Raw genomic sequence first — 15,500 nt, 5'->3', positions numbered from 1 at the left:
GTAACAATATGTTTTAATGTGTATACAACAAACAATTTTAAGACATTCAGCAATTTAATAGATTGTAAATGTATTTATACAGAGACTAACTGATGGCATTGTATTTTAAATATTAGAATAAGGTTTTAAAGTTTCAAACTTAACACATAGTCATATTATTTTCAATAAGATGCCGTAATATATAAACGCTTTATATTTAAGGGTTTAAAAAAAATTATTATGGATATTATGAATATGAACGAAACATGTCCTATATTTTAACAATTAAGCAATAAAATGAGGATGAGATCCTAACTTTATAATTGCTTTTAATGTATTGAATAAGTGGAAATCAAAGTTTTATTGTTCTCCTTTTAACAGACTTTCAATACGGAAGAAATGAGGATAGTCTCTTGCAATGTAACTCTCTCTGTGTCAGTACCTGTGATCTAGATGTTTGGCCCCCTTAAAAAAACAACAACAACAACAATCATCATCTCATTATGTCATGGAAGTACAATTGCATCACGCTTCCTGGGAGTTGTATCAGTTAAAACATAGGTATTACTTGTCGCACAAGGAAACCTCAAAATTCCTCAAAAGTGACACACGTTGAAATAAATACACGATACACTTTTGACCTAAAACAATCATCGCACAGATTAACTGCCAGTGAATAGCAGTACAAAGAATGCATAAAGAGCACGAGATCTAAGAGTAAGCAATGTGTAAGCACACTGTTGCCAACCATTATAAAAATTTAAGGTCTGTCAGCAATGACTGGAGACTCTTCAACAGAATTCCTGAGGCAGCAGATAGGAATTGCTACCCAGCGAGGAAATGCTGTCAGCATTATGAGCACGTTTCCGGATAATGCTCCACAGGACGAAGTTTTTTATCTTGCATCTTAGACTTTCGAGCTGGAGCTTGTCATATTATAATATGTAAATATCTGTATCCTGAAAAAAAAAATGTTTTATAATTTGGAAAAATTAAAAAAAGAGGATAAATACCTTGTTCAGATTAATTTGTACAGTTCCTTAGGAAAGTTATTTTTCTTTTGCTACTAACACATCAAAGGTTTTTTTTTTCAATGGAAGGATGGGAAAGGGCTAGGATTGGGAAGGTAACAGTCGTTCCCTTAATTAAGGTTCAGCATTTGCCTGGTGTAGAAATAAGAAATCATGGAAAGTAATCTTCGGGATTGCCGAGGGTGGGATTCGAAACCCACTGTCTCTCGAATGCAACCTCACAGTTGCGCCCCCCTAACCTCACGGCCAAGTCACTTTGTCATTGCCAATTCCCAATACTGGTAAATACAGTTCATGAAGCAGAAACTACCAACAGATTTACATTTTATGAAACTGTTAAAGCCTTGTAAAGAAGTTTTTCTCACAATCTAGAATTATGTAATGTTTGTTGGAGTAACTGCTTATGAATTTTTAATGTTGCCATTGATGCTTTCACGGCCCATACTTACAGGCATGATATAGGCTTTTGGGCTTATGCCATGTCAAGAAAATAAGGTGAAATTCTTTACGTTGCTCTGCGTCATCAGAAGAAAGGAGAGCTCTGAAGGAACTTAGAGATGATTCTGATAAGGGTAATGCGACAGTGGTTATGGACACTGATGAGTATAAGAACAAGATCTCAGCTATATTGTCAGAGCCTCTTTACAGACTGAGCTCACGTGACCACTCGTGTGGCCAACGCCACTTTCTAAGATCCATAAAAAAGATGTTCCACTCAGACCTATTGTTAGTGCGATAGGTTCTCCTACGTATGCTCTGGCTAAATACCTAAGCAAATTTCTTCATCCACACATAGGACATGCTGAATCATATGTCAGGGACTGTTGGTATTTCGTCAACAAGCTGTCAACCATAACCCTTCAACCTAATGCACTTTTGGTGAGTTTTGATGTGGAGTCCTTGTTCACTAAAATGCCGATTGACTCAAGTCATGTCTCTCATTGAACACCTGTTCCCTGAGGACATTACTAAGCTATTTTACCACAGCATGACTTCCAGCTATTTCTTGTGGGGTGGGAATTTTTACGAACAGATGGACAGAGTGACTATGGGAAGTCCACTTTTGCCCGTAGTGACTAATTTACTTATGGAGCATTTTGAGGAGGAGGTTATTGCTTCAGTGTCCATCAAACCTATGATATGATGGAGGTTTGTTGATACATTTGTGGTCTGGACAGAAGGTCCTGAGAAACTTCATCTATTTCTAAACCACCTAAATCAGCAACATCCTGCAGTTAAATTCACTATGGAGATGGAGTCAGACGGATGCCTTCCTTTCTTGGACGTTCTAGTAAGAAATAAACCAGATGGTTCCTTGGGACATACCGTCTATCAAGACTACCCACACAAATCGCTATCTTCATGCAGATTCTCACCACAATCCAGCACAAAAACAAGGCATTCTCACGACGTTCACCAAGAGGGCGAGACGAATTTGTGAGCCATCAAACATCCAGGTGTAGATGGACACGCTCAAAGTCACGTTCAAGGGTAGTGGTTACAGCGATTTGCAGATTCATAGAGCCCTGCATCCCAGAGAAACGATCAAGCAAAGCTCACAGAAGGAAGAAGTGAAGGGAACTGCCTACCTGCCTTACATTCATAACACCACAGATCGAATTGCCAAGGTCCTCCGCGAACACAATATAAAAACAGTGTTTGGCACAGTCACTAAAATTGCTCACAGTCTGGGTAATACCAAGGCCAAATTGTCCCCACTTTTACATTCTGGAATGTATGAAATTCCCTGTACTTGCGGTAAGGTACATTGTCCAATGCTGGTCCATTTGTACTCATATCAAGGAACATGAAGGTAATATTCGTCTCAACCAGCCAGACAAATCAGCAATAGCTGAGTACGCTCTATCATTGGGTCATGATGTCATGTTCCAGGATGCTCGAGCTCTTATTCACACAAGACACTACAGGTCCAGGAGTATACGGGAAGCTGTGGAAATACGTAGAAATCCTAACAGTTTCAACAGGGACACTGGCTATCAATTAAGTAATACCTGGTTGCCAGCCATTAAGGATTTACATTGGTAGTTCCCTTCCGTGCCCTTTCACTATTGTTATTTCATTTCCGTGTTCTCCAAATTCGTATGTTCCTCATCGCCAGATTTTTCATTCCAGACTTCTGTCAATGTCATACCTTCATAAGTGTGTATGCCTGTTATGTTATGTGACCCTCTCAGACTGATTCTGATGGTTCCGCCAGATTCTGCTTCAAATACTAGCACTGTACCACGTCCGAGGAGCCATCTGGTGACAAATGTACCGTTTCCACATCTATTGGGTAACGTGTAAATTCAAAGCTCATTGTTTTAGAAGCCTTTCCCGAAGACAGTCAAGATTTTCTTCTGATGACGGAGAGCATAGTTCTCTGCAAAACGTAAAGAATTTCACCTTATTTTCTGGACACGGCATAAGCCCAAAAGCCTATATCATGTCTGTAGTGAATTTTTAGTTTTCTCTACTTTATAAGTACAGTCAAACCTTGATTATGCAGACTTCACTAACTGAAACCTAACTTAACCAGAACAATGATGAGGAAAAAAGAAATTTGTAGGATTGATGCTCAAAATTGAGCTTGCAACGTTGTTTGCAGCAAGCGACATAATTCTCTTATCCCTAACCCACATTCCAGTACCCTGTAAACTGTTAACTTTTGCCCTGTACTGCACATTTCGTTAATTATTTGCTGTCACAAGGAGTGTTAACAGAACCTGCTTTGCTGTGTATTGACTAGGGGGTCCTTCTGCATAGTATAGTATTTTACTTTTGATGATCAGTTTAAGTGTGTAAGTGTACTGTTTGAAGATGCTGACAAAAAGGAAAGGTGTTGAAATATCAGTTGGGCAAAAAACTTGAAGCAGGCAGTTGGAAAATGGGAGGCTATTATGAAACATAACAGCAGATTATGTTGTTGGTATCTCGATAGTATCTGACTGGGTAATGGCCAAAATTTTGGGAATACTTGTTGAAAATTTCAGAACTCAAAACTGCAATAAGCTGAATATGTGAAATTAAATGAAGTCCTATTTCTGTGATGTGCTTACGAACATGCTAAAGGAATGCTGTTATTTGGACCTGTGGTTTGTCAAATAAAGTAGGAAATCCACACCAGCTGATTAAATGCTCACGAGGTAGTGGCGTGATACAGCTGATTGCAAGCGTTTCGAGTTATGAAAGTGTGTGTGTCTAAATTCTGTACTTTATATGTAAATAAAGCCTGTTTTGAATTTAAACTATATTGCATGCACATAGGAGTAGAATATTTGTCCCGTTTGCTCTGACAATTTTTCCCATAGTTTATCTGAAAGAATGTGTTATCCAAAATGGCTCTGCCACCTGTAGTTTGGTTAAGCATGGTTCTACTGTACAGTTACATTTCTTACCTATGTACAATTTTATTTTATGATTAGTTATTTTAAATATGCTACACAAGTTCTTAATATGATTTTTGATTTGTTCATATATTTTTAAATATGTTACATGAGTTCTTAATATGATTTTTGATTTGTTCATACAGTACTTTGGTGCAGTGGTGATCTTTCTTGCTGCCCTTGCTTATTTGGGCCATGACATCAACAATCTATTGCTCACATATCTGTTTGGTAAGTTGCAAGTATATTTTTTGCTAGTTGTGGAAGTGCTGTTTGAAAGAGCACTTTTACTTCTCAGTTGCAATTTTGTTATCTATTTTGTAGGTGTGTAATCAGTTATTAATATTCTTATTATATATTAATGTGCAAGCGGTCAAAGATTTCATAGTATATGGATACTTGAACAATGGATAAACTATTAGGGGAGCAGACAGCGTTGTGGCCCATCGCTAGTTACATCGAGCTGTGGTGGCAAATCCAACTGTCTGCTGCCTTTAAGGTCGACACTGAGAAGAACTGTACATCCCAGACAGATGATCTGTAATAGGCTTATGATTCAATTGCCGAGACAGTGTAACCGAGTACGAATCTCATGAAGGGGATATGTATTAATCACGCTCCGTTAGAGAACATCATAGTAAATATCATAAAACTCGTCATCATCCTAAATCACCATCTCTGTCATGCGTAGGTCATGGCATTTTTACAGATTGACTCTCACTAACACCAAATCAAAAGTGAAGTTTAGGGGTGAAACATCAGAGACATTTGAAATTAAAACTGGACTACTACAGTGAGATAGGCTCTCACCACTATTATTTAATTGTGTTCTAGAAATGGTAATGAGGGAATGGTTTAGGAAATGTCCCCGCAAAATAAATATTAGCCAAAAAATCAAAACAAATTGCCTGGGTTTCGCTGACGATTTAGCATTACTAGCAGTGGACATAAAAGAAGCAAGAACCCAGATGTCAGAACTTCAAAACATTGCAAATAAAATTGGCCTCAAAATATCATTTGAAAAAAACAGAAATTATGCCCCGAAAACCAACACAACTAAAAGAAGTTACCATAAATGGTAATAAAATCAAAATAGTAACTCAATTTAAATATCTTGGAGAAGTAATAACACATAACCTAAATGAAAAAATCTCAATTAAAAGAACAACAAATAGATTAGCTAAAGCACAAAATTTAACATGGGATATCTACAAAAGGAAATGTCTATCAATAAATGCAAAAATAAAACACTACAACACTGTTATAAAACCAGAAGCTACATATGCAGCAGAAACACTTTTTCACCTGAATAAACAATCAAAGACTGACAGACTTCAGAAAATTGAAAGGAGGATTGGAAGAACCTGCATCAACAAAAAATACCAGTTAATACCTAAGAAAATCGTGTACAAAGAGCTAGAACCCATTACAGATACTATGCGTAAGAGGAGACAGGGATTCTTTGGACATATCATGAGGATGCAGGATTTGAGACTTCTGAAACAACTAGTACAACACAGTCTCGTCTCAAAAAATACCACAACAGGATGTAAATGGATCAGAGAAGTAAGAGAGGATCTGAAGGAAATAGGCCTTAGAACAGAAGACACCACAAATAAGATAAAATTGAATACAAAACACAAGAATACAAACCTCCGCTTTACCCTTACACAAAACAAACCAACAACGCGCGTATTTTCAACTGAGGAAAGGGCACAAAGATCGGAGCGTCTGAAGAAGTACTGGGAGGACCGCAAAGCCCGAACAATCCCTTCAAAGAGACCTGAATGACGGACTGACTAAAGTGATCCTATGTGGTCTTTAAAAAAAAGAAGAAGAAGAGTAGTATGTAACTTTCTAATAATTTGGCTTGCATTTAGAATTCAGGATTGCTGTAGCCACTCACAATTTGTGAACTGATGTCAATTTGGAATGTATATGTAGTCAGTAGAGTGATTCTGGCTGCTTGGTTGAATGGTCAGCGTAGTTGCCTTTGATCAGACAGCGCTATTTTTTATTCTCATTGGCGCCTGGGTATTTTAATCACTTATGGTTAATATATTTGGCTCAGGGACTGGGTTTGTGTTTGTCATAATACACCATCTCTTCGTTTATATACAACTCACCACAGAAACCTGCAATAGTACATACTTCTGTCCACATAGGGTAGGTGTCTGAAAGGGCATCTGATTGTAAAATTGGACCTTCTTCTTCTTCTTTTCTAGCCTATTTCAATCCACTGCTGGATATAGGCCTCTTCCATGTGCTTCCATCGTCTTCGGTCTTGAGCCACTTGGAACCAGCGTGTTCCAGCCAACAGCTTTATGTCGTCGAGCCATCTCTTCAGGGGTCTTCCAATGCCTCTCTTGTGTCCCCATGGTCTCCAGTGAACAATCCTAGAGGTCCACCTGTTGTAGTCTTGTCGAGCTACGTGTCCTACCCATTGCCATTTTAGTCTTGCTACTATCTCTAGGATGTCTGTTACATTAGTTCTTCTCCTGATGTCCTCTGAACGGATCTTATCCCTAAGGCTGATCCCTAGCATCTGTCGCTCCATGGCTCGTTGTGTTCGCTGAAGCGTGCGAGCACTTTCATTCGTCAGAGTCATCGTTTCCAGACCGTAAGTTGTAACTGGCAGCACGCACGTATTATAAACCTTGGTCTTCAGGTTAATTGGAACATCTTTGTTGGTGAGGATGAATCTTAGTTTTCGGAATGCAGTCCAACTCATACCTATTCTGCGAGGAATTTCTGCACGTTGGTTGTCTTTTCCAAGTTTCATCTTGTGTCCAAGATAGATGTACTCATTGACAGCTTCTATATATTGGTTTCCCATTTTAAGTGGTCGACTCTCTGGGCTTAGTATTTTCGTTTTATTAATGTTCATTTCCAAACCAATCTTAGCAGAAGCAGTTTTTAATTCTTGGATCATGCTTTCTAGCTCATCTAGATTTTCACTTATGAGCACAATGTCATCGGCAAAACGCAGGTGGTTCAAATATAACCCGTTTATTTTTATTCCTTTATTATCCCAATGAAGGGTTTTGAATACATCTTCCAAGGCAAGGGTAAACAGCTTTGGAGAGATTGTGTCACCTTGTCGAACTCCTTTGCCAACTGGGATTTTATTGGTGATGAGGTCTTTGTCCACTCTGACTACCATTGTTGCTTGATCATAAATGTTTTCCAGAAGCTTTATATACCTTGAGTTTATCATGGCATTTTGAAGTGCCTTCATGATTGCCCAGATCTCCACTGAGTCAAAAGCTTTTTTATAATCAATGAAGGCCAGATGAATCTTGATGTTGTACTCAGTGGTTTTCTCAAGAAGAAGACGAATAGTCTGGATGTGTTCAACAGTTGAGAAACCTTTGCGAAATCCCGCTTGCTCGGCAGGTTGATAAAAATCCAGTTCTCTTGTGAGGCGGTTGGTTACAATTTTAGTCAGGAGCTTGTAAAGGTGTGATAACAAACTCACAGGACGATAGTTCTCTAAATTTTCCTTATCACCTTTCTTGAAGAGAAGTATCACTTCAGCATTTTTCCAATTTTCTGGTATTCTTCCAGAGTTAATACACTTGTTCATGAGTATTCTCATGGCTTCTAGCAGATCTCTTCCACCTAATTTCAGCTTTTCATTCGTTATTTTATCCTCCCCAGGGGATTTTTTATTCCTTAGTTGTTTAAGAGCATTTTCAATCTCAGCAGTGGTTACTTCCGGTGTTACTTCATGTGTATAATTCTGGGCTAGTTGTTCATCATTGGATGGTTTATTAATGGTTGATGTATACAGCTTGTAGTAGAAATCTCTAATAACTTCAGTAATCTTTTGCCTATCTATGACTATTTCTCCATTTTGGTTCTTAAGTTTTGTAATTTTTGGTCTTCCTGTAGACATGCTGTTCTTTAAAATCTTCATGTTTTTATTTTCTTCAATTGTCTGCATGATCATGTTATTATTAAATTTCCTTAGATCTTTTCTTATTTCCTTGCGAATGGTCTTATTAAGATTTTTGTATTCTGCTGTATCCCTGTCCATTGTTTTCCTGTCCTTAATGAGCTGCATGGTATTGAGTGAAAGTCGGCTCTTCTTATTAGTTTTCTTCAATGGGATCTCCTTTGCTGCATTTTGAATACTGACTGTAATTTTCTCATTAAGTTCGTTCACGTCCAAGTATTTCAAATCTTCTGTTGGGTTAAGTTTTTTGGTAAGAGCTTGTTGAAATGATGATTGATGTGTTTCTAAGTCCTCTACTCTTGGAAAAGTGTACCCCCTTGTCATTTTGGACCGTTCAAGTTTGAGGTCAAATGTAAAGGTTGCTCGAACTAGCCTATGGTCGCTTCCTGTATCAAATCTATTGAGAACAGTAACATCTGTACAATATTTCTTCTTGTTGGTCAGGATAAAATCTATCTCATTCTTGGTTTGTCCATCGGGGCTCTTCCATGTCCATTTTCGTTGGATGGGCTTTTTAAAGAAAGTATTCATGCAATAGAGATTTTCGGCTGTGAGATATTCTAGCAATCTTTCTCCTCTTTCGTTTCGATCGCCTAGTCCATATGTACCAATGTTCTCTGGGTCTCCGATTTCCTTTTGACCCACTTTTGCATTGAAGTCTCCAATGATGATATAGAGTTGTGTCTTTTCTGAATTTTTCGCTTTGGTGATATCTTCATACAGCTGTTCCACTGCCTCTTCGTCAGAAGTACTGGTTGGAGCATAGACATGTATGACTTGTATGGAGAATTTACTATTCAATTTGAGGACGATATATATCACTCTGAAAGAGACACAAATCATCTTGTGTATGAATTCTTTGATATTTTTATTGACAAGAATAGCAACCCCATGTGTAGAAGCATCCCCGTTATTACGTAAGATGACATGACCTGATGGAAGGGTCTCAGCTTTTTCTCCTTGAAGGCGAGTCTCACAAATACCCAGAATATCCCATTTTATGTCATGCAGTTCTTGTTCTAGCCTTTCAAGGTCTTCAGCTAGTCTCATAGTTCTTATGTTTAATGTGGCTATTCTTACTTTTTTAGTCGTTCTTTTCGAATTTTTGCCTCCCCCAGAATCCTTGAGGCAGACTGACGTATTGTCAGTGTGAGATTCTGAGTCTTTCACTCTACTCACCTGGGGTAGTTTCGTTTGAAAATTCGAAGTCATAGGAGTTTATGGAAGGTGTTCGGCAATAAAACACCACGCTTGCCAGACGTGTTGGTGAGTTGCGATTCAGCCGCCCCTAACATGGGGAACAGACGCTGTCGGGGTACCGCCACTAACATGTGGAACCGTCGTGCCCTTTGTGTGTTGTACACGTATTAATCCCCATGTACAGGGCTGCCTCTTCCAACACCTCCGCCGTACCGAAGGTCACCCTCTCCGCCGTTGATATCGTTGAGGTCTTCACTCGTAACCCTGAGCTGGGACCCTTACCAGATACTACACACCGGGTCAGCGTGCTCTGGGACTCACATAGGCAGGGGCGCCACTCCCTGGGTAGAGCTGCCTCCAAGGAGGGTCTCTACCTGCTATCAAACCCGTTGCCTTACCCTGTATGAATACAGCCGCTCCTAACACGGAGAACAGACGCTGGGTGTAGCCGCCCACTCTGGATCAGACGCTACACGTCGTATCAAAATTTGCCCTTCTTAAGATGGCTGACAAAATGGGCAGGCTCTGTGTCCTAGGCAACTGCGTGAAAAGAGAGTAGAGTGCACATCTTCTTTGTGGTCTCCATGGTAGTGATGGCAGACGAGACAAGATGGGTGCCAGTTAGGGCAAAATGTTTAAAAGAGATATAACGAGTTTCCATCTAAGTAGTGATATCTGTGGAACTATTGTAGCAGTGAACAAGATGGCAGATATTTAGGGCACAAAACTGAGAATAAATATGACCCTAAAACACTATTAAATGAACGTGGACTCCCTAGATAACACTAGCATAAACTCATCACCTAAAATAAAATCACAAATACCCTCTGGAAACCACAAACGAAGTGCAGTTCTTCTTAACAGATGGATATAAGACGCACTGCCACTACACATCTTATTCACTGGTGGACCTTATCAGTGTAAAATGCTGACTACAATAAATTGGGATAAAGGTCAAGAAGAAGAAAAATAGGAGGAAGAAGAAGAAGATGATGATTCAGCTTGGTTCAAAGTTCAAAACTTTCATGCCACCAATTTAAGATTAAAGTTATTTGTAATATTACTGCACTGCAAAAGTAATGCCTCCTACTTTTTGTTTCATACTTGGCACATTGTATTATGTATGCAGTGTGGCATGTCCCATGAGTGCTCTGCAGTAGTATTTCAAAATTACTAGTATGTCAGATACCTGTTTAAAACAGAGTTTTGATTGAATTCTTCACAACGGAAGAAATTCATCGAATCAAGATCCATGATAATACCATTGAAATCGGTAGAAACAGAAGATGGGCAAAGCACTTCTGGTCCAGAAAAAAACCCACATTAACAAAACTTCAATCAACTTACCAGTAACTGGAGCGACAGAAGACTTGACACACTCCTCAAGTAAGCCTACTGGATCACAAAATGTGAAATCAATGACATAGTGTGTATTGGGAAACCAGCTGTGTTCAGGATCGGTAAGAAAGAAGGAAAAAACTTGCAACGTGAACTCTTTTCAGCAAGTCTTCAGTTGCAACAAATTAATTTCATTTTATGTTACGTATAGACTCACAATTTTAAGACAAATTTTTTGAATGAAATTTTCTTAAAATACATTTGTTAACCGTTCACTTACATTAAATAGTTTATTTGAAGTTAGTACATGTTTAGATCCTTATGGCATCATCCTCAGCTAACATTAAAAATCATAATAAACACAAACTAAAAATAAACATGATTTGGAGACATTTTTAAAAATAAACAAGATCTAAATACATTTTTAAAACTTCTTTTATCTTCTTTATTTAACTTGTATTCTTTATGATTTTTAATGTTGGCTGAGGATATTTGCATAAGGAGCAAAACCTATACCAACTTCAAATAAAATATTTAGTGCAACTGAATAGGTGGACAAGTTTTAAGAATGTTTCATTCACATAATTTTTGTTTTAAAAACCCTCCAATTGTTGATTTTTGTCAAAATTATCAAAGGAAACTAACGGCATGGTTACACACTGCAGAGGATGGCATGGTAAGCTGAACCTTGAGCTTGGTCGTAGACTGAGGAGTACAGGGGCGAGTCCTCAATAAATAAGGAATGAACAGAAGAGAAGTGTTCACCACAATTTGTGTCAGGTTTCAATATTCCTACCCAAGTTGGAGAATGTGATGCTTCCTCCAGGACTGTATTTAGACTTCGAGGATTGTAACTAGCATTCTCTCCAATAACTTGCTTGGATATCTTGAGCAGATATTGTAAACTTGTGTGCAAGTCATCAGTATCCAAAAACTGCAACATCGCTACCAGCTTTTCCTGCAAGGTGATTGCTTCTCTAAACTGCATACTTTTTTTCACAACCTTGGGACCATCCATGTTAATAAGATTCTCAAAGTCCATTGGTAACATCCTGGTGAAATTTTTATTTTGACCACTGACTTTATGAAATGTAAGGTCTGCAAGTATGCTTTTTACCACTGTATTCTGTTTGCCTTGATAAGTAATGTTTGCCACCTTCACCTCTTGTCTTCTTTTAATAGCATAATGGATGTGAATATAAATGTATGCTGTGGCAGGTAACTTCAACCTGTTGTTATTCATGGATACACCTGTCTATGATGGAACATAAAATAATTACTCCTGATTATCCGTATACACACATAAACGTGTAATATGGATAATAGGCTGTCCTTTTCTTAACTGCGTGCATCCATATGAGTCAGGGTATGTGTGTGTAAATGGTTTCATGGCTAGCTTTACACTTGTAGTCTGCGTTTGAAAACTAGTTTTCATTTTAATGTTTATGTACATCTCCCTGTTATTCTCCCCTTTCTTCTTGCATTTCTGTGTGGACATTGCAACTAACAACATTTCTAAAGTTCTTCATTTCTGTAGTTTCAATAAAAATATAAATAAAATAAAAATGCACTTTAGAAATAAAAGGTTGTTGCGCTCAGTCACATAAAGTTTTAAAATAGGGGAATAAGATCTCCAAAACAAGTAGTCACAGCGAACTGTTAAAGAACCAAGTTGAGCTATCTATAGTTTCACTATATGTCACTTATGCTGCGGGCCTATTTTTCATTAATAAGCAGTGTGTAGCTTCAAGCATGAATAAACCAAAATAGTGGAACAAGAATAACAGTACTCTGCCTGCCAAAAGTAATTGAATATATAACATCATCTAAACAAACAAGGGGAAACGTAAAAAAGGCACAGGGAATGGAAGCACTTAGGAAGCATACCTGTCTTATGTGAACGTACACTATTCATAATGTAGTGACATGCCAACATTACAAATAAACAGTACTCTCAAACAGTCGAAACAAATAACTTGGATTACTATTTATTAAACACTTAAATGAAAATCCATGATGATAAAAAGGTATAAAGTAAAATAAAATCATATTAATTGGTGAAGACTAGGTTGGTAATTAAGGTAACATTCACTTAGGCCACTAACAAAATAGGTAAGTAACTTTAAAAGGGAATAAAATAAATTAAATGAAATAGTTTAGTAATAACACTAGCTCACACCAAATAAGTAATATTTTTTTTCAAATTGATTTAATACATCGATGAAAACCTTCACGCCGGGCTGAGTGGCTCAGGCGGTTAAGGCGCTGGCCTTCTAACCCCAACTTGGCAGGTTCGATCCTGGCTCAGTCCGGTGGTGTTTGAAGGTGCTCAGATACGACAGCCCCGTGTCGGTAGATTTACTGGCATGTAAAAGAACTCCTGCGGGACTAAATTCCGGCACCTCGGCGTCTCCGAAGACCTTAAAAAGTAGTTAGTGGGACGTAAAACAAATAACATTAATTAATTATTAATTAATTGAAAACCTTCACAGCTGCAGCATTCACACAGAGATTTGTCCATGTAATATTTAAATATTAACATTCCCAAATGGAATTATTCACTAGCACTAGCAGTTTATCTATCTATATATATATATATATATAGATATATATATACTGGTATATATAAAATAACTTGTCCTGACTGACTGACTGACTGACTGACTGACTGACTGATTCATCATCGCAGAGCCAAAACTACTGGACATAAAGAAATGAAAATTTGGGGATGCATTCACATTAACATGTAGGTGCTCGCTAAGAGAGGATTTTTGGATATCCCGTTGCTAAGGGGGTGAAAAGGGGGGTGTAATTTTAAAATGAGTGTATATATATCTCAAAACTTTAAAAGTTTACAGATTTAAAAATTGGTATTTAGAATCTGCTCTAAAAATAAGGAAACACATGTTTTGTTTGTTTTCTGAAAATCCCAATAGGAGGGGTGTAAAAGGGTGAAAAAGGGGGTTGAATGCCTTTAATGAGGATACTTATATCTCAGAAACTGAAGATATTACAGACCTGAGAATTGGTATTTGGAATCTCCTTTAAAAACAAAGAAACATGTATTTTTTGTTTTTTGGAAAATCCAATTAATGGGAGGTTGGAAAGGGGGGTGAATTTTTAAAATGAGTGTGTCTATATCTCAAAACATTGAAAGTTTACAGATGCGAAAATTGGTATTTGGAATCTTCTTTAAAAATTAAAAAAACACGTATTATTTTGTTTCCGGAAAATCCCAATAGGAGGGATGAAAAGGGTTGAAATATGGGTTGAATGCCCTTAATGAGTTTCTCAGAAACTGAAGATATTACAGACCTGAAAATTGGTGTTTGGGATCTCCTATAAAAATAATGAAACATGTAGTTTTTGTTTTTGGAAAATCCAATTAATGGGGAGGTGAAAAGGGGGTGAATTTTTAAAATGAGTGCATCTATTTCTCAAAACTTCGAAAGATTACAGATGTAAAAATTGGTATTTAGAATCTCCTCTAAAAATAGACACACGTATTTTTTGTTTTTGGAAAATCCCAATAGAAAGGGTGGAAAAGGGTGAGAAAGAGGTTGAATGCCTTTAATGAAGATACTTATATCTCAGAAACTAAAGATATTACAGACCTGAAAATTGGTATTTGGGATCTCGTTTAAAACTAAAGAAGAAATTTTTTGTTTTTGGAAAATCCAATTAATGGGGGGTGACGAGGGGGTGGGGTTGAATTTTTAAAATGAGTGTATTTATATCTCAACACTTTTAAAGTGTACAGATGCTCATAAACTGATCATATTAATCTTTCCTGGGTTCATTTTCAAGAACCATCTTTTCCTTTGGAGAACATAAAGTTAGATTACAGTAGATTCTCCTGGCATATAAATAAAAATTTAAACACATTTGAAAAAAACTATAGAAATGATAATGACCATGCAATTGTTCACCTCTATAATAAAGTCAATAATGCAGGGAAGTATATCATTCGTGTCGCCAGAAATCTCGTGCACTTGCCTACGCGCAACGATGGTGCTGGTCACATGGTCAGCGATGACAATGGCTGCAGATGCAATTTACCGCCATGTAGCGGTCTTGCATTTTGTTGTGGGTTCCAGTCCATCAATAATAATAACCTAAATTCAACTAACATACCCACCTTAATAATAATAATAATAATAATAATAATAATAATAATAATAATAATTTCTGGACCGTCGTCAATATGTGCGGAAATGGGTCCTGGCCGTGTAATGACTATGATTGCAGTCCAGCCGCGGGTTCAGTTCCGCCATGGCACCCAAGACGACACCATGCCGGATCTCCTGAAGGATTTAATCCATATTAAAAATGCTTATAGGAAAAGATGGCAAAGATTTAGGGACCCAACTGACCGGGTGGAATACCTGGACCTAGCCCGGGAAGTACGAAATCGATTGCTGGAAAGAAAGTTTAAAAAATTGGGAGGAACATTGCCGTAATCTCTCAGAAAACGAGTCAGATCACAAATTTTGGCGGATTCTCTCAGAAAATGATTTAAATCGCGAATTTCGGCGGATCATACATAAAACAATAAGCATTCAGTTATAAATTTCATTATAATACCGTAGCGAAGCACGGGTATCTTGC

General features: G+C 37.7%; 1 protein-coding gene across 2 annotated transcripts in view; it reads left to right on the top strand.

The window, feature by feature from the left end:
• Arl6IP1 (ADP-ribosylation factor-like 6 interacting protein 1) overlaps positions 1–15,500 on the top strand; it is a 77,293-nt gene that overhangs the window by 38,981 nt on the left and 22,812 nt on the right. For both annotated transcript variants that reach the window (XM_067141948.2, XM_068226379.1), the window contains exon 4: positions 4,543–4,627. In XM_067141948.2, the coding sequence (XP_066998049.2) occupies positions 4,543–4,627 (85 nt within the window). The remainder of the gene's footprint in view (positions 1–4,542; positions 4,628–15,500) is intronic.

Source organism: Anabrus simplex, chromosome 2 (genome assembly GCF_040414725.1).
Source record: "Anabrus simplex isolate iqAnaSimp1 chromosome 2, ASM4041472v1, whole genome shotgun sequence".
In the NCBI taxonomy this organism is placed as follows: Eukaryota; Metazoa; Arthropoda; class Insecta; order Orthoptera; family Tettigoniidae; genus Anabrus; species Anabrus simplex.
Note: the sequence above shows the minus strand (reverse complement) of the source record. Positions and strands in the feature narration are given on the sequence as shown.